This window comes from Sinohyriopsis cumingii, chromosome 8, assembly GCF_028554795.1.
Source record: "Sinohyriopsis cumingii isolate HCF-2022 chromosome 8, ASM2855479v2, whole genome shotgun sequence".
NCBI lineage: Eukaryota > Metazoa > Mollusca > Bivalvia > Unionida > Unionidae > Sinohyriopsis > Sinohyriopsis cumingii.
In genome coordinates, this window is record NC_142968.1 from 107,506,399 (window position 1) to 107,524,532 (window position 18,134).

Consider the following 18,134-nt stretch of genomic DNA (forward strand, 5'->3'; position numbering starts at 1 on the left):
TTTTAATGCTAATTCCCATTGAGCCTATAGTATCCCACTTCACTACTCATCCTTCTGCACATTTCTAAAGACAAATATGCATGTTTAATAAGTTAGAAAATCAGAGCAAATGTGAAGTAGGTTTGTGGTAATAACACAGAGAAATCTCACATGGCAAATTTGAATACCAGAAAGGCCTAATCCCTACTTATTACACTTGTACATCATTTATGGAGGGATGCAGACCAATATTATTCTCAAACGAACAAGGTAATCTAAAGTCAGCTGAGGTTTGAGGGCAAAATGAGGACTATAGGCCCCCCAAAAACTAATGTCGATATCATGGAATAACACAGGATTGTTTTATTTGCTAAAGAATCATTTCTATTTTGAACAAAAAAAAGACATTTTTAATTTTCAAAATTGATTTATTAAGCATAAATGTAACAAAAATCTTCGGCTGGCCTGTGCCGAACCTCGCTAAGGCCGATACTGCAACACTGGATAATTTGACAATTGTACTGTTATTCATTGCTTGTGTATCATTGCCAAGTATGCAAAAGAGTGGATGGTGATTGAAGGTTATGCATCATTGACATTCAGGCGTATCATTCAAATTTCAGTCATCAAAATAAGTCCACTTAATTATATGCATGTCGTCTCTTCTATGTCTAAAGCTTCTGATAACGTCTGAACTTTCTTCCAAGTTTTTAATATAATTGCTGGCAGTATGATTAGCAAATACGATTTTCCTCCCGAGTATTTCTATTTCACGTTGAGAATAAACCTGTCAGATCTTTATTTGAAAAAGATAATAGACTCAGGTCATCAATAGAAAATGTATTTATTACAAAACATATACTATTATTTTATTAAGTTTCACTGATATCCTATTTACATTCAGACCATTATCGCATCTAGACTGTGGGCAAGGATTCTTAGTCCGTAGCAAGGCTGGGATCCATCCAATGGGTAGACGCTTTACAATTTCTTTTCAAATTATTTTGAATAAATGATATTGGAAGATATTGGAATTTAGTGAATTAATGAAGCTCACATATACATTTTAATTGGGTCATTTACGTTACTAGAGTAAGTTTGCTTCAAGTGTGCCGCAAAGCAGATTTTCATGCTTTTTGTTTTCCGCTGTCACCCACACTTTGTAAGCGCCCTGAAGAGAGACAATATACAGTAAAACTTATAAAAATATCTACACACTTTCAATTATACAATCATAATGAGTCTAATCAACAGGATACATTATTGTTTGATTATTTAAATTAAATTTAAAATAATGAGTACAAAGAAGGACATTTTGGCTTTCTATAAGAATGATACACATATTCTTCTCTTCTATAACGGATTTTATTTCATAACATCAATGGATGAAACATCCGTGCGTAAGTTATTGGATACCTGGAAATAATTTGAATTATCTAGCTGATCCTTAGACTTGCAGGGTTTAGTTTGGTGTTTTACAGCACAACACAGCAACATACACTGTTTATTTATTATTGTGATTACTGCAATAGAGTGCCTTGCCCAAGGACACACTACGGTAGCTGACCCTTAGCTGATCTGTTGGCAGGATTCGAACCTACATCTATTTGGTCTCGAGTTCAGCATGCTAACCAAAGAGCAACAATTGTCTTGAGCCTATCTAGCATTCCATGTCCCTCAGTGGGATAAGCTTACACGGAAGTTCGAATGTTAACTATGTAAACTATGCCAAGACATGGAAACATTTAAACAAGTAGAAAAGCAGAAAAATGAAAGGTATCTTGGTTATGATACAACACTCTTTAAAGTATTTTTGTTTTTCTTGTTTTCTTTAATTTTCTTCAAAAGACAGGGCATCTGAAAATCTAACGCTGCTATACATGTGACGCAATAAACTCCAACAACAACGAACGACGATGTAATTTTTTCTCTGGAACACTCGACATTCCACAAAAGCTCTAGAGTAGTAAAGGTATATTATTGTTTTCTTCAGAAAGAGCTTCTGTTGACCACTGTATACCAACTGTCTCTTGGAAGTCAAGAGGATGGTTAATACTTTCGTTGTCACAATAGGCATACATTATAATGTTCTCAGCAACTGCAATCTTTATAATAAGTTAGGCATCAATCGTTGTCTTTATTATATGTCTAGACATCAAGAATTCTCTTTGCTTTATGTTTGGGCATCAAACATTGTCTCCAAGGATGGCAATAATGTATTGTATAGACAAAATATGACTCCTGCTCCTATAACAAATGTATGTGCTTCTCCTGGATAAACATAAGTCCCACTTTATCTGGTTAAAAGGTATATCATTGAAAGGGGGAAAATCCTGTTTCCACGGAGAACACAAGTGCTCACACTGTCTCTAAAATGGCTGGTGCCTAATTTTAATTTATCATTCTACAGAAACGTTATTTATCCCAAGATACACAGTCGCTGGTACGTTTCTTTCCCTGCTGTTCACAGCTTTCAATATTTTCTATTGTCATTATGACCCCTACTGAGTTGAGTATAAAACCTCTCAAACTACGATATCCTTGTAAGCCATGTAATTTATTCGCGCCTTAATCTATGTCCATATTCATATTTCGATCTCAACTCACCTTGAAATCTTTTAAATCGATGATATTCTTGATTGGGAGTTCCCTTATAAAATTGAAACCTACAAGAATAAATTATATTACATGAAATATTATCGTTGATGAAACAGCTTAAAGTTTACTTACGCGAATAAGAATGCTAATAGTAACGAATCATTCGCAATTTCTTAAACGTTGGTATACGCTATTTATGTTATCTTCCAGTCATAAGATTGGTACCTGATCTAGCTTTGCTTTAACTTTTGATTTTCTGGAAAAGCTCCTTTTCTTTCTGTACCACTTCAAACTATACGCTGAGTTTCCTGTCAATAAAAATTCCTTCTTGTTGAACTTTAATCTTACTACTAATATGCTGTCAGGTCAGGGCCAACGTTTTCTAGTCTGCGAATTAATCCAGGCAAACAGCGTAGACACTAACTGACAAGCTTATTATGAGACGGCAGAATAGGATATAATAGTCCATGTTACTGATGAATCAATGCGTACATTGTAGAGCATAATCAATCAGATCATTAGGCGACAGATGATAAGGGCCCGTGATGTTTGTTGTTGGATTAGTCCACCTTGTATATTATCACCAAAGGTCGATAGTTTTATCTAGAAACTGTGGGGGATATTTAATATATATCGGGATTCACGCAAGCACAAAATTATAGCCTTACCTTTCTTGATTAGGCACCAAAATGGTTTTTCGTCACACGGTATTTTTGTCGTCTTGCTGACATGGATAAAACTGTACTTTATATGCACAGAGTACTCTCCCCCATCAACGTCTGCAGCTGATAAAATAATGGTAATTAAGTGAAAAAAAGAGTGTCAGCGAGTTTTGTTAGTTATACAGACGAAATTTAAATTATTTGCTAACTTTTACAAAACTTGGTTTTGCCTTTTTCTGTTACTTAGTTTAACATCACAGAATCGTTTCAAAACATGCATACATACATACATACATACATACATACATACATCTTGGCATCCGTCCGTCTACGGGAGACGATGACATAGCTCCAAAGTACGCTTTTGCTTATCCTTACATACATACATACATACATACATACATACAGTGAACCCCGAGTGGCAAAGTGGTCTAAAGCGCTCTTCGTTACGGATCACTGCCATCTCACCTCTGTCTGCGTAGGTTCGAGTCGCGGATTCGGCTAATGTGGGTATGTGAGAAAGTTTGCCAGTAGCTTCTCGTGGGTCGGTGGTTCTTTCCGGGGTTTCCACGGGTTCTTCCTCCACCATTAATACTGGCAGTCATGTATAGCCTATCGTGTGCTGACAAATGGCGTTAAACCCTAAAACAACAAAACAACATACATACATACATACATACATACACACTCAGCATTAAGAGGTTAGTGTTAGGACTGGTCGGCCTGGTGTCAGGATAAAGTGACTGGGTGGGACATTATGCTACATGTATGCGGCATGATGCCCAGTGCTAGACATCACTATAAACTGAAACATTGCAGACATCTTAGCGATATGACTGAAAAATTGTTAAAGCTACGTTAAAAATCCTAATCACATCACACAACACACACACACATTCACACACGTACAGACAGACAGAGAGAGAGAGAGAGAGAAATCAATTATTAGAAGAACTCATTTTTCTGATATGGTTTATTTTGCATACATGCTTGTATATATCCATAGTAAATTGACAGAGGCAACAAATGCTTGAAACCCAAGCATGAGTATCAGGAACTATTGTTTTCTGCAGATCTCACATATTGTTTTTCTCAAACGACCTCCATCTACGGAAAACAAAAAGTTCTTGCTGTTGTTGTAAGGTTTAACGCCATTTTTCAGCACACGTTAGGTATAGTATGGCGGCCAGTATTAATGGTGGCGGAAGAATCCTTGAAAACACTCGGAAAGAACCACCGACCCAAGAGAAGCTACTGGCAAGCTTTCTCACGTAACCACATTGGCCGAATCCTAGACTCGATACCGCTCAGACAGAGGTGAGATGGTAGTGATCCGTACCGTAGAGTTAGATCACTCGGCCACTCGGAGCCCCACGAAAACAAAAAAGAAATAATAACAGCAAGAGGTATTTTTCATCGAAGAAGCAAAGGCTATAAACTGCGTCATTACTTCCACTCTGCTCAAAGATAGGTCTGCGAATGAAAATTCAGCTTCAAATCTATTAAGGAAATATATTGTTATCTGAGGTTAAACTCATCTGATATAACATAAAATGAACGCGTGGTACTAGTATGATGTGGTGAACAGTGCCGGCAAGTCAGCGTAACTAAGTTTCACTCTCGTCTGAGCCCTTTTCTACATGTCCTTATCAAAACAAAATTAAATATTGATGATTTATCGATAAAGTACCGAATTTGGGTCCGATTAGATAGCCTTAAGTGGCGATTGTTAATAACAGTAAAACCATATTGAATGAAAAACATTTCGTTGACTTTTCTTCCATTTTTGTACCTATGACAATTTGCAGATTTTCGATTTTATATACCTTTTTTGTATTAACGAAAAATTAACTGAATGAAATCTCTTCTGAAGAGGAGATAAAGTTAGTCATACATACATACATACATACATACATTAGACACACATTTCTAACTCAATCATACCTAGTAAAGGATGGACACTGACCAGAGTTATTAGCATGTCAGTGTCCACTGACAAACACATTCTGTATATAATGTACTGACTTCTACCCCGTGAGACTAAAGTGTCTTTCTTTCTGATCTTTATATTTTACTTTATTGTAATCTACACTGATTTATTTTCATTTTCAAATCATCGTTTTATCACTGGGATAAAAGTAAAATTTAAACACAAAACATAGACAGATTTTAAAGAATAATGATACATTAGGTGGTGTTATTATAGTGGGTAAAATATGTACCACTTCATGTTATTTTAAACAAATAAACAACGCAATTATAATGTTGCACTGTTATTCTCATCCAGAACCTGAACCTACATCAGCCATCCCTAACCATCCAACCTATATTCAAAGCTATCACGTGCAATTGCCAAGAATCCTTGTGAAAATGATCACTTTCTACCTTTGAAGCATAAAGCGAATAAAGTAAGAATGTATTTTGAACTTAAAACATAACAGCTTTCATTATTTCATTTATCTGAACTACAAATGCATCTAAAAAGACAAAATGTAAAGTTTTAAATCTTGTCATATTATGTTTGACATTATTTTAAGTGTACTTTGACATATGTTCTACCCTATCGTGATAAAGAATGAGAAGATAACTACATTCTAAATTAACATCCTTTTCAAACACTCTGTATCTATCTTCTCAATAGTAACTAGAAGATTATACGTACAGGAAAGCCCAGACAGCATTTGCTCATCGCATACGGAAAATGCTTCCCTACTGCAGGGTATACAGTGAAGTGAGGGATGATTTATTTATTTATTTTTAAATAATAATATTAATAATGGGTTGTGTAATACTACTACTACTACTACTACTACTAATAATAATAATAATAATAATGATAATAATACATGCATGCATACACATACATACATACATAGATACATACATACATACATACATACATACATGCATGCATACATACATACATATTATTATTATTATTATTATTATTATTATTACAAGAGGATATACAAGAAAAACAAGTACAGCATCTTGAAAAATAATTAAACAATAAATAATAAGAAAAAAATAGCAGTAATAGAAAATAATAGGAGAAACACATACGTGCTGTGTAGTTTATGAAAAATGTCAATGACCCATGTGGATCAATGTCTCTAGGCTCCCAGGAAATGTTGTAGAGCGAGTTGGGATCTAAAAGTAAAAATTCGAATTAGTTTTACCCAGAGAGAGAGAGAGAGAGAGAGAGAGAGAGAATACTGCGACCTGTTTATTTCAAGTACAATTAAAAAATGTATGGATATCTACGCTGCGAAACCATCTCAGCCCCTCTGAATCTAAATATAGAATCAGAATTATATATTGTTTAAACCTATTTGTACATCCTTGTTACTATAGACATCATATCGATGACATGCTGAAATATACGATATTGAATGATCTGATTTCAAATTAAACACGGCATAAATCATAAAGATAACCATTTTCACACAGATTGTCGACTTTTGGTTGTAAAATATGAGTCAAGCTCACAGTTAATGTTTGTGTGTGTATATTCGCCAAGTTACCCTTTAACTTCACGACTAAACCAGCCAACCTCACCTACCCATTGATACATATCACCGAAAAACATAATAGCCAACCTATGGATGCTAATGTTGTTTAAATAACTAAAACATTTATCTACTTGTACAGTCATATTGAGAGAGAGAGAGAGATGGTTTCCTTGCCGCAATTTTTCATATAACCCCTCAACTGATTTGGCGATCCTGGACTATCTGAGCCTTTCAGCTTATGTGAAGATCCTGAACTATCCAATTCCAACCAGGGTCGCTCCAAGAAATCAAGAAGCGATTCAGCTTTACACAAAGATGCCGAGAGTGTCTGGCTGACCAGGAAAAGTACAATAAGATTCATATTTCGAGTTTTCAAGTCTGCAATAATAATAATAATAATATCACCGCCATCATCTATAAATGAATTTATTCTTATTTGTCCAATCTAGCACAAAAGTAACCCTAAAGGTATTCTTAAAAGGTCCAATCTATATTGATCTATTCCAAAGACCATAGATTGACATCACTAAAGAGACAGCGATGGACAAACAGAAAATGAAAGACAGGTTAAAACAAAATGCTTGATTAAAAAACAAAATTACCTTCCGTACTTGAAAGGAAGATACTTTAATGTCATACTCAATTTTTCTAAAGTTAGAGCTGTACAGTCCTTTTTTACCTACCCATTTAATCTTACATGGCTGATATGGCGTTCGATACAAATGCGCAGTCTAAGATTCAGTATCGTACATCCAGCATGGAAGTACTTTTAGAACTTGAAATAATAAATAATAGATCACTTATAAAATTGGAAATGATTTATCGCTTTACCTTTCAAACTATTCAAAAGTGTCAATACAAGTTTGTAATTTTAAGAAATGCAGTTATATTGGGTAAAAATGTCCGCGCTGGGAATAATGGAGGAGTAAACAACGAGCAGTTTATGGACATCTCAATGTCTACGGCCGAAATATTTGAGTTAGTCGAGGCTGACAACAATATTTCGGACAGAATGTTTTACAGTGAGTTTTCAGATGAAGCTGGTGTGCAAAGTGACACCAAACACGACAGTGGGAGACGCCAAGTACTTTGCCGTTGAAATCTTGTATTTAAAGTATTACCTCTCTAGACAAAGACACTCTCAGTGAGTTAAGATTCAAGGCATGGTTAGTGTTATGTACGTCCGTGGTTTTATTTTAAACTCCTGGTAGATGTTTTGACTACTTTTTAGTATTTTTATTTATGACTATAAATTGTTGTGATTACCCATAGCTGGGTTTGGCATATGTGCGTAGGGTCTATCAGAAGATATAAAAGAGCGTAAAGCTCATCAAGTATATACATTTAATGCTTACGTACGTCACGGATGTTACTAATAATACATTTTTTGTAAATATGTTTACGAGATTTGGTCTTTTTCCCACTGGATGCAGCAGTCAGGTTGTATCATTGAAGAAGGTAACTCCCATATGATGAGTTAGGTCACATGAATATGTATTTTGAAATATTAGATTTCGTAGTAAGGTTTGTCACGTGGTGTATTTTGCGAAATATTTTTAATAGACTCCTGTTGGTGTATGTAAGCAGAAAAGAGAACAGAGTTCATTAATATATTCGTGTCATTCTTATTTCTAGTGTTCCTGTTGTAACATCATCTGCAGAAGTGTTGTATGTTTGTTTGGATTATTCAGTAGAATTATAAAGTGCTCATTGGACTAGAATTATTTCGGAACTATTGTGAATTATTCAAAGGAGTTCTGGAGGACGCCATTTTGACTACGTCACGATTGTTGGCGGACCAGTTCATTTCCAGTTCTGAAATTTATACGAAACTTTTCATTCTTTTGGACTTCAATATAACTTTGTCACGATAATTTTTAGTCACTTCATAAGGCTGTATTTATAATTTTGATAATGAATTAAATTGTTAAGTTTAAACAAACTTGTTGGTTTAATTTCTTTACTTGTGTTATTCAATTTATCACCATAGAGTGATTTTAGAAATTGGGGACTCGTCCGTCATACGAACATCAGAACTATTCCCGAGATATTAAGATTATTTTGAAGCTAAATTTCATTTTATTTCCGATATTTCTTTATTCCTGCTCTTTTGATTTTACATAGTGAAAGCAACAAGCTTTGGCAATGTCATTAAGGTGGGGAGTTTTGTTTCCAATCTGACCTAGGAAGGGTTTGAGTGTTTGAAATAAGACGAGTTGTTGGAGCTTGCCAAAAGCTATTCTCTTTCTGACATAACCTCTCCTTTGTTAGAACAAGAGATTAAAAATAGCTTGGTCAGGTGTTAATGTAAAAGGAAAGTTTGGCTGCAAATGCTTTAGAATTAAATGGTACGTATCCATCTAGTTCTGAAATTAAAGAAATCAAAATTAAATGCAAGACGGAAATATAGAGCTATAAAACAAACGTGAGAATCAAAACAAAAAAAAAGAGAGATGAAATTGCAGGAATAACAAAGAGACAAAGGAAGAGTCAAAAACATGAAACAAAAACATAGAAATACCAATTCAGCACGAGGAAAGAGAGAATGTGAAAGGAGGAAAGAGAAAGAGAACGGGAAGAGCGATAAATGCAAATGCAGATGCAAAGGAAAGAAAACGATCTGAAAATGAAATTGCAAATTCAAAAAGAAGAACGAAAAATGAAAATGCAATTGAAATTTAAAGAATTGTAACTGGCATGCAAAGAACATTCACCTTACGAACGTTCAGTTGAAATAATAAAATAGAAAGTTAAATGCCAAAGTGAGCACTTGACCTTGTAATTACAAAGTGTACTTTTTGGCAAAGCACTAAGTGTATATTTCACTACTGGTACATGCAAGTGCTGAATATCAATTGATCAAAGAATGTATATTGAAGGGTTGTGCTTGGCAACTGAGGCATATAGACAGCGGTGTAGGAATTCCAAAAGAAAAATAGCCAAACCCATATAGAGTGTGCTAGGGATTAAAAAAATATTTAACAGGTGGTTTACATCTATAAGGATTGATAAGGAGTATGACAAACTTAGTGCATATTACTTGTAGAGTTCGAGAACTGCGTGGAGAGTGACGTCAAGATTTATATTGATAAACACAAATTAGACACTTTAGAAAACGCTGCTCGTTCGGCTGTTGACTATTCCTTGACGCAGTTTCATTTGTCAATGTGTTTTCCTCTCAGCAGATTGTTAGTAGGAAACCCAATCAATCTCAAGCAGGTACTTACAAATTTCAATTTGGCACTACTTATAAAAATCAAACGTCTGACAAGTGTGATCACAAATCCTCATTTCATTGTCCTGACAAACGTTTTGAGGTGTTCGATAACATTACGGTTATGCTTAACATTGCACCATGTCTTTCTGCTCCAGAGTTCAAGAAATCATTTATGACGTATGTTGATACAGGTTATATAAGGGTTGTGGGGTTTTAATTCAGAAGATAAAGGTGATGTGGATCATTGAGTGTGCAGTGTCTTTAAACAGTTAAATTCGCACCAGAGAAATTATTCCACTATCGAGAAGGAGTGCTTGGCTCTAATTTTGGCTTTACAATACTTTGAAGTGTATATTAATTCAGCTCCTTCTCCGATTATCGTATTCAGTGATCCCTCTTAACTTTCCTCAACACAATGAAAAGAATAATCAGACATTGCTGAGATGAGGTTTGCTCTGCAAGAATGCAGCATCGACATTCAATACATCAATATAAACTAAAATGTGATCGTAGATGCACCTTCACGTGTCTACGAGTTCTATATTGTTTTATTTGTTATAAATACTCTACATTTATTATACATCTTCCTGTGCAATTTCATCATTGCTGTCTTTTGTGTGTTAGATTAGTGTAGAAATAAAGCTTTACTGTATAAATCTTTCATTTCTTTATGAAGTTAGAGAGTTTTGTATATCCGTGCTTTTGTAACTCCTGGTACATGATTTTGTCTAATTTAGCAATTTTTATTCATATCTATACATTGTAGTGGTTACCTAAAGCTAGCGTTTGGTGTTCCTGTTGCAACATCAATTCTGCAGACGTGTTTTATGTTGTGCGTAGATATTATTTTTGAGGAAAAACATTTTGTTTGGACTATTCAGTTGAAACAGAAAATGCTCATTGGACTAGAATACAATTTTGGAACTGTTTTAAATTATTCAAAGGAGGTGAGGACGAAACCATCTTGGCACAGTTACGATTCTTGGTGGACCAGTGTATTTCAGGTTCTGAAATTTATACTGGACCTTTCATTATCTTGGACTTATCAGAACTGTCTCGGGATTATTATGAATTCACTTAATATTATGAATTCACTTAATAACACTGACGTTTCTCTCACATTTCCATTTATAATGTTTATAATTAAATTGTTTGTTAAATTTTATTTTTGGTTTCGCTGATTAATGGCTTTTGGTTCATGACCATAGATTCGTAACATTATAGTTATCCTCACATTCGGAGAAAATTTTACCCCTGTTTCATTAGACATATATAATGGTACCTACCTGGTTACTTCAATTGGAACCGGGTGGTGTGTACCATGAACCAGGTATTCGTAATAGTTAAAATACAGGTATAGACAGCTATTTAAAGAACAGTAACTACGACTATAGAATTTAATCTTCAAATGAGTTCGCTAATTGCAACAAAGAGCTGAATTCTGGCTCCAACGAACTTAAAAGAAGTCAAAGAAATAGAAGAACAAACTTCTGACCTTGCACCCGTTGATCTCGTTCCAAGCAGCAGCAATAATGCCACAAAGAGAAGACATTCCAAGGTGTAAATCATATTAAATACCAAATATATCCATACACCATTTCAGCTTCAAAGTTGCTATAGTCTGCGGAATTACTTTTTAATATTTTGAAGGAGTGAGTTTATGTGTAGTTGCTTTTAATTTGTCTATTAATATTACTGAGGAACCATTTTTGTTAGTACATCTGAGGATAAAACTGATGAACGTTTGCAACATAAAAGGTAGACATATCAAAGATAGCAGCAGCCGTTTTGATCATCATAAAAATTTAGAATTACATCTTGTTAAAATATCGTTGAGACTTTTTCATCACTTGGTCACGAATAATGAATTGTATGTCTCTTTTCATTTGAAATTCTTGTGATTGTTCAAGCACAAAATGAAGAGAAGAAAACAGGCAGCATTGTTACGAAATGTCTTATTACAAATATCCGAATGAGTGTTCAAAACCTCATTCGCATGTTAGAAAAAGACAATATTTTCGTTTTGTAAAGACTGTATACTTAAATTAAAATTTTAGGTTCAAACCATCAATAATTTCGTGCATTAAATGAAAATGTAAATTAATTTTTTTCAATTAATGAGATTTCTGTGTAGAATTGAGTGTATTTAACTACTCTTTTTCTGTCAAATTTGCAAAACAATTTGAATGGAAGCAGTGTGTGTGTGTGTGTGTGTGTGTGTGTGTGTGTTTAATAAGTAGGGCTTTTAAAAAGTGTCATGTACTATCCAAAAGCATATGCTACATTTAAGATGTAACGAAAAATTCCACTTGCCTGTGACTGCATTTTAAATCCATTCATATGTCCCACATGACATTTTTAAAAACCTAAAGAGTAAACTACCACATCAGCAGTCAGAAATACACCAATGACGCATCTGCACATTATATATCTAGGCCCAGACACGGATGCGCACATCACGTGGGGATTTTTCGGATAGTTCCACAAAATCTTTTATTTAACGCCAAATACCTAATTCATTTTTTTTTAAAGTATGAATTTAAACAACTGTAAAGAATATGTGAATACAAAGGGTGTAATAATTACAAAATATGTGCTTAGTTCTGCATTGGGGAAAATAACTATTCTGAGCCGACATGGAAAAAACTGTATCTTTAGTTTTGTCTATTCGTGTCATAAGTACGTCATACGTATTTTTTTTATTCTTCTTTTCAAAGCAAACAATAGCTTAGGGAAATTAAATAGTCGATTTTATCAGTTAGTAATCTTTGTGGTAAACAATAGGTCAACATCATGAAACAGGTCGAGAGGACACCACGTAATAAAAGTACAACAATAAACTACTGTCATAATTACCGTACACATAATATAGAAGTTGATTTGCCTGCAATAACACAAACACATGCACTAGTTAAGCATAATTTTAACGTAAACTATATGTCACATTAAGTGTACCATTGTACGATTGAGTGAACCAGAACTGATTATCCAAGACCAGTGTTAATAAACAGACTATCTGCATATAATTGATAACATAGTAAGAATTGTTACACTGTTTCATCAGTAATTAAAATGTAAGGCTTCATTCATCTCTACCCATTGCAGTTTCCATAGATTCTACCATCCACTGATGTAGTTTCATGACACCATCCCGGCTGACGTGGAGGTTAACACACTACAAGAGCTATTATCATACGGCGTGTATTTGAAAAGTTCTGAATATTGTGTTATAAATGTTTTGTTATTTTGAACCTAATAATAAACTGAATGTCGATCGACGGTGGAAAGATGGTACAGGAAAGTCCGGGATCTCATAGGGTACTCTGAGATTGATATCGATAAAGTTTTCAGATATAATTCTTTGCCATATTGTACGATTTTGATATGGTTTCATTCTGTTAAAGATGGTAGGTAACGTACTGCTTTCCATTTGGCCAATATACGACATTACTTCTATAGCATATTTAGATCTGAATGAGTTTACCTTACCTCTGAATGTCCTTTGGTATATTTAGTAGTGTGGGGACTTTTAGACTAGTGTACTTCACACAAAACTAAAATATAACACCAGACTAGTGTAACTTCTAAAGTATACGTCCAAATGATTTACTAATCAATTAGTACGTTTTAATACAAAAACATTAGTGGCATTATAGTGGCTGCCGACATTAAACATTTGAAATTTTAAGAAGGAAATCTGACATACAGATTAATTCACATTTGCGATTACTTGACTCTTATACGTGCGAATATCCAACGACTTTGTTCGTTATATAAAGAAACAGTGGTCATTTTACGACACTAAATCTGCTACGATAAAGTTTAATGAATGCGGTTCTTTATACCTTTGTCTAATAATTGACTTATTGCTAAGTTTTGAGAAATAACTTCTAAACACCATTCTCTATGAAAAACATGTAGTCATTAAAATCTACAAACTCTGTGCACGTAAATACAAATAGCATATACCTAATGTTTATTACAATATTAATCTTCTTCAGTCGAGGGTAAATAACAAACACCAATCAGAATTCTCTGCATGACATACGGGAAGTGTGCCGCCTTCCAAATTGACCCAAGATGCACGACACGAAGCAACAGAGAAAATTCACGTATTTGGGCATTAACTTATCAGTAAAGCACCCTCTTGATTCGCTTATAAGTCGACTCTAGCTGCAAACAACAAAGATCCTGCTCTGACGAGGCATAACGCACCTGTAAATCACGATCTATGTTGTTTGTTCTTATGATTAATCCTATCAAACTACACAAAACCAGATCTGCCGGCGCATTATACGACGGCAGCTCTGGAGTTGTGCGGTTTACAGGTAGGATTATACACGAGAGGCTACGGTACATAAATTGTACATTGGAAGCGTCTGTAATTGTTCAGTTGTCTCTTCGATGTGTCGGCAGGTAAAGTCGGATTACGTTTAGCGCTGCCTAACCGCCAGATATCATTGAGTATGCAGAAACAAAGTATGAATCTCATATACACTGGAATTAATAACTGTGTTATATATTTGTACAACTGCAAGCAGGTTCTTAACAATCAATACCATGGCAAGCATTCAATCGAAACGACTCCTTAATATGATGCGGGCAGTTTTACATAAAATACGGTGGGAAGTTAGATGATAATTAGCAACAAGTTATGCTAGATTGTTATGGGAAGTTAACTGTTCCTCCCACCATACATGTTGATTTACACGACAATACAACAAAACATATTTCGACCGTATCCTTATTTAGTAGATCTGCAACAAATTAAAAATGGATTCAATTCTTATGTGCAGTATTCATTTAAAGAAAAGACTATCTATCTACATGGGCCTGCTAAGGCTCACCTCAGTAATAAGGTCACCTCATTAGTGTGCATTCCAAGTTCGATCAAAATCGGATCCAAAACACGTTCTGCACAGCAGTAAGAAGCAAATGTTGATGGATGTATGATAGATACAATGCATTACCAAAACCTCATTTCGCAACTTCTGACAACCTGACTGAAATGATGGGTCTTAGGGTATCTGGTGGTTTTTCTGTATAAGATCTGAAAATACTTTTTTTTTCATAAGTAAATCTGAAACTGCTGAAAAAAATCGTCATATGCATAAAATATTTTGTATAACATTGTTTTAACAATTTTCATTTTTATTTAAATCTAGAAATGAAAACATAGTAATTTTTCGTGTAAATGCAGATTACTTTCTAAAATACTTTTGCATTTCTATATTTACTCTCTCAGTAAGTGATGAAGGATTATCGGTACTCAAAATCAACAAGTAATTACTCATTACACAGGAGAAAGTGTCGAAATCATTTCTATATTCAAAACTTTGTTTATTGAAACCATACAGCCAGTATTGTGCTTACCTGCCTTTATAACCAGCTTCTGCTAATAATAATGTATAGAACATCAAAGACATTGTATTTAAGGGAAAATTATCAGTCATGGTAAGCTTCGCAATTTTATTTTATTTCAATTACCACAAAATATATATTAATGTTACAATAAACTGCGAGTACCTTTGTTGATATTCAGTAGCTGGCCCAACTTCAGACTCCCAAATTTTGTTCTTGCCAGATTTACTGAATGCCCTGCCCCACCCTCCAGCTTGGCAAGTGTGAACATGAGTTGAAGCAATAACTTTGATGCCTGTCTGTCTATCATAAGGTGATGATGCTCATAACATATACTTGTGTGTGTCGTTGTAAGAAACACTAATACCGTACTATTGAGTGTACATGTGATCAATACATTAATGACATTTAACAACAGCCCTTTAAATGAGAATAATTACTTTCAGTAAAAATACAAGATAGTTATTGTTCTTTTCATTTTGGATTTATGTCTTGTAGTCTTGTAAAATGTGCTTTATTCCTGGTAGAGATGTTACTATATTATACGACATGCATTTGCGCAATAGTCACGTGACTGGCAATAATTGGCAGCGTTAGAGAGTAATCTTAAGCTCTGTACGACGAAACAGAGTTCATATAATTTATAGCTAACACTTTGCTAAGGATTAACGTTAATAAAAGAGTTAACAAATCTTTATTCTTTCATTGATCTGCTCATTTTCAGCACGAATTAAATTGTATGCCTTTCAGTTATGTGCAGATTATCACAGTCTTATCCTAAATAAGATAAATAGTGTCGATATCAGCGTCTGATGATTTATTCACTGGACTTCAAGTTTAAAGCAGAAATGAAAAGTTAAGAGCCCCCTCAGCGTTGGATTTAATTTGGATTTCCGGTAAAGTTAATTCTGAACTTTAATTATTAGGACTTGTGTCTGTAATTATAAGACTATTTGGAATTTAATTCGCAACACCGTAAGTTTTTTTTATTACATTTTTACTTTGTATTCTAGAGAAATAAATTGTTCGCTGAATTTTACAAAACTTGTTGGTTCTCACTGTTTTCTATTACTTATTTAAGACCACAGAGTCGTAATAATCTACGTGTACTTCTGTACCTTTTCCTTTTTAATGATGTTCGTAAACCAATAATTTTGAATCGAAAGTTCAGTATAAACTCATAAGGTCACAAATGTTATAATGATGTTGTAGAACGTAAAGGATTAACGTATGAGACATCCCAGTGTATGTCAACGCTATATCACATGAGGGATGTGCATTTGTTCAAAGTAAGTTAGTATTTGTAGTAATGTTACATTTGTGTTCATTTGAAATAAATCACATAAAACCCAGTTAGTAACTAAGATCATTTTGGGATTTGCTAATGATGGAAAAGTAAAGTATTCGACTCAACTTACAATACAACTCGTTTCAAACAAATTTATTTATATGTGTAATCAGATAAAAAATAATAGAATGACACGTATGAGGAAGCATCGGAACTAAAGCAAAATCTTTAAAAACAATCAAAAGTACACCAACCTCAGTTCATGCTGATGCAAGTGATTGACTGACTCCTGGTTCTTTGGAAATTCTTGATTCTAGCACTTCTCATAAATGATATGTAATACAAACATTTAATTATTTTCATAGCAAAGTTAATATGATTTGGGTGGATATCACATCTATTTATAAAGGTTGCATATATTGGTCTGAAAACCGTCCAAGACACCTATTATTCAATGTCCATTAGCCTGTATCTGCCTTGCATGTGAAGGACGTAAGTAGAAAGCAGCGATATGTGTTTACAATATTTTCTATCTTAATTTAAAATAATGAATAGCACAATGAGCATCGTGCCTCTTACGAGTAACACTGCAACTATAAATGGTATGCCTCATGATTTGTCAGTACACACGTGATCCCTTTTGGTATCCTGTGCACTTGAAAGGACTGTTATTCGCCATTGGATTATTATTATTATTATTATTATTATATATATATATATATATATATATATATATATATATATATATATATATATATATATATATATATATATATATATATATATATATATATATATATATATATATTTATTTATTTATTTATTTATTTATTTATTATTATAATTATTATTATTACATTGCCTTCTAGAGATGTGCTCGTACCACGACCTCAGCATCACCAATTCATTCTTTCAAACAATGCCACAGCACAAAGTGTCTTGGAGGCATCTCCGGTCTAAATACTGGCACCAGCTGGACTTGATCATTACAAGACTGTCAGCTATGAAGGGTGTGCTTCTTACTCGTACCTTCCACAGTGCTGACTGCGACACCGACCACTCGCTGGTGTGCTGCTAAATAAAGCTTCAGCCGAAGAAGATCCACCGCTCAAGTCAGAAGGGTAAACCACGCATTGATGTGAGCAAAACATCATATCCAGACAAGGCTGAGGAATTCACCTATGCTCTTTCCAAGACGTTTGATTCAGAACCCCCCAACGGCAGTGCCAAAGAAAAATGGGATCACATCAGAGAGACTGTGTACAGCACAGCCACACGGATCTTTGGTAAGAAGCAATCAAAGAACAATGACTGGTTTGAGGCTAACTCTGCCACACTCATGCCAGCCATAGAAGAGCGTCGCAGTGCTCACCTGCAATACAAGCGATCCCCCTGCCAGAGGACACTACAGGCATACAGGTCTACCAGAAGCAAAGTGCAGAGATTAGCACGGCAGTGTGCCAATGAATACTGGCTTCAGCTATGTCAGAACATCCAGTCAGCAGCAGTATCGGAAA

At 34.5% G+C, this 18,134-nt stretch overlaps 1 protein-coding gene across 1 annotated transcript; it reads right to left on the reverse strand.

Annotated features, from left to right (window-relative positions):
* Positions 1-807: 807 nt before the first annotated feature.
* Positions 808-12,401, reverse strand: LOC149794331 (uncharacterized). The gene is made up of 6 exons (XM_089968484.1): positions 12,282-12,401; positions 6,926-7,129; positions 6,303-6,389; positions 3,246-3,362; positions 2,587-2,645; positions 808-1,150 (listed from the first exon to the last, which is right to left on the reverse strand). The coding sequence occupies exons 2-6, from the start codon at positions 7,110-7,112 to the stop codon at positions 1,067-1,069; spliced, it is 534 nt and encodes a 177-aa protein (XP_089824610.1). The 5' UTR covers positions 7,113-7,129; positions 12,282-12,401; the 3' UTR covers positions 808-1,066.
* Positions 12,402-18,134: the final 5,733 nt, after the last annotated feature.

Excerpts from the sequence above, each read along its gene's own strand:
- LOC149794331 (XM_089968484.1), bottom strand. The coding sequence starts at position 7,112 with ATGAATCTTATTGTACTTTTCCTGGTCAGCCAGACACTCTCGGCATCT. Across the intron at positions 3,363-6,302 it reads TTTCATAAACTACACAGCAC|CTGCAGACGTTGATGGGGGA; the intron begins GTATGTGTTTCT and ends TTATTTTATCAG. Across the intron at positions 2,646-3,245 it reads TTGGTGCCTAATCAAGAAAG|GTTTCAATTTTATAAGGGAA; the intron begins GTAAGGCTATAA and ends TTATTCTTGTAG.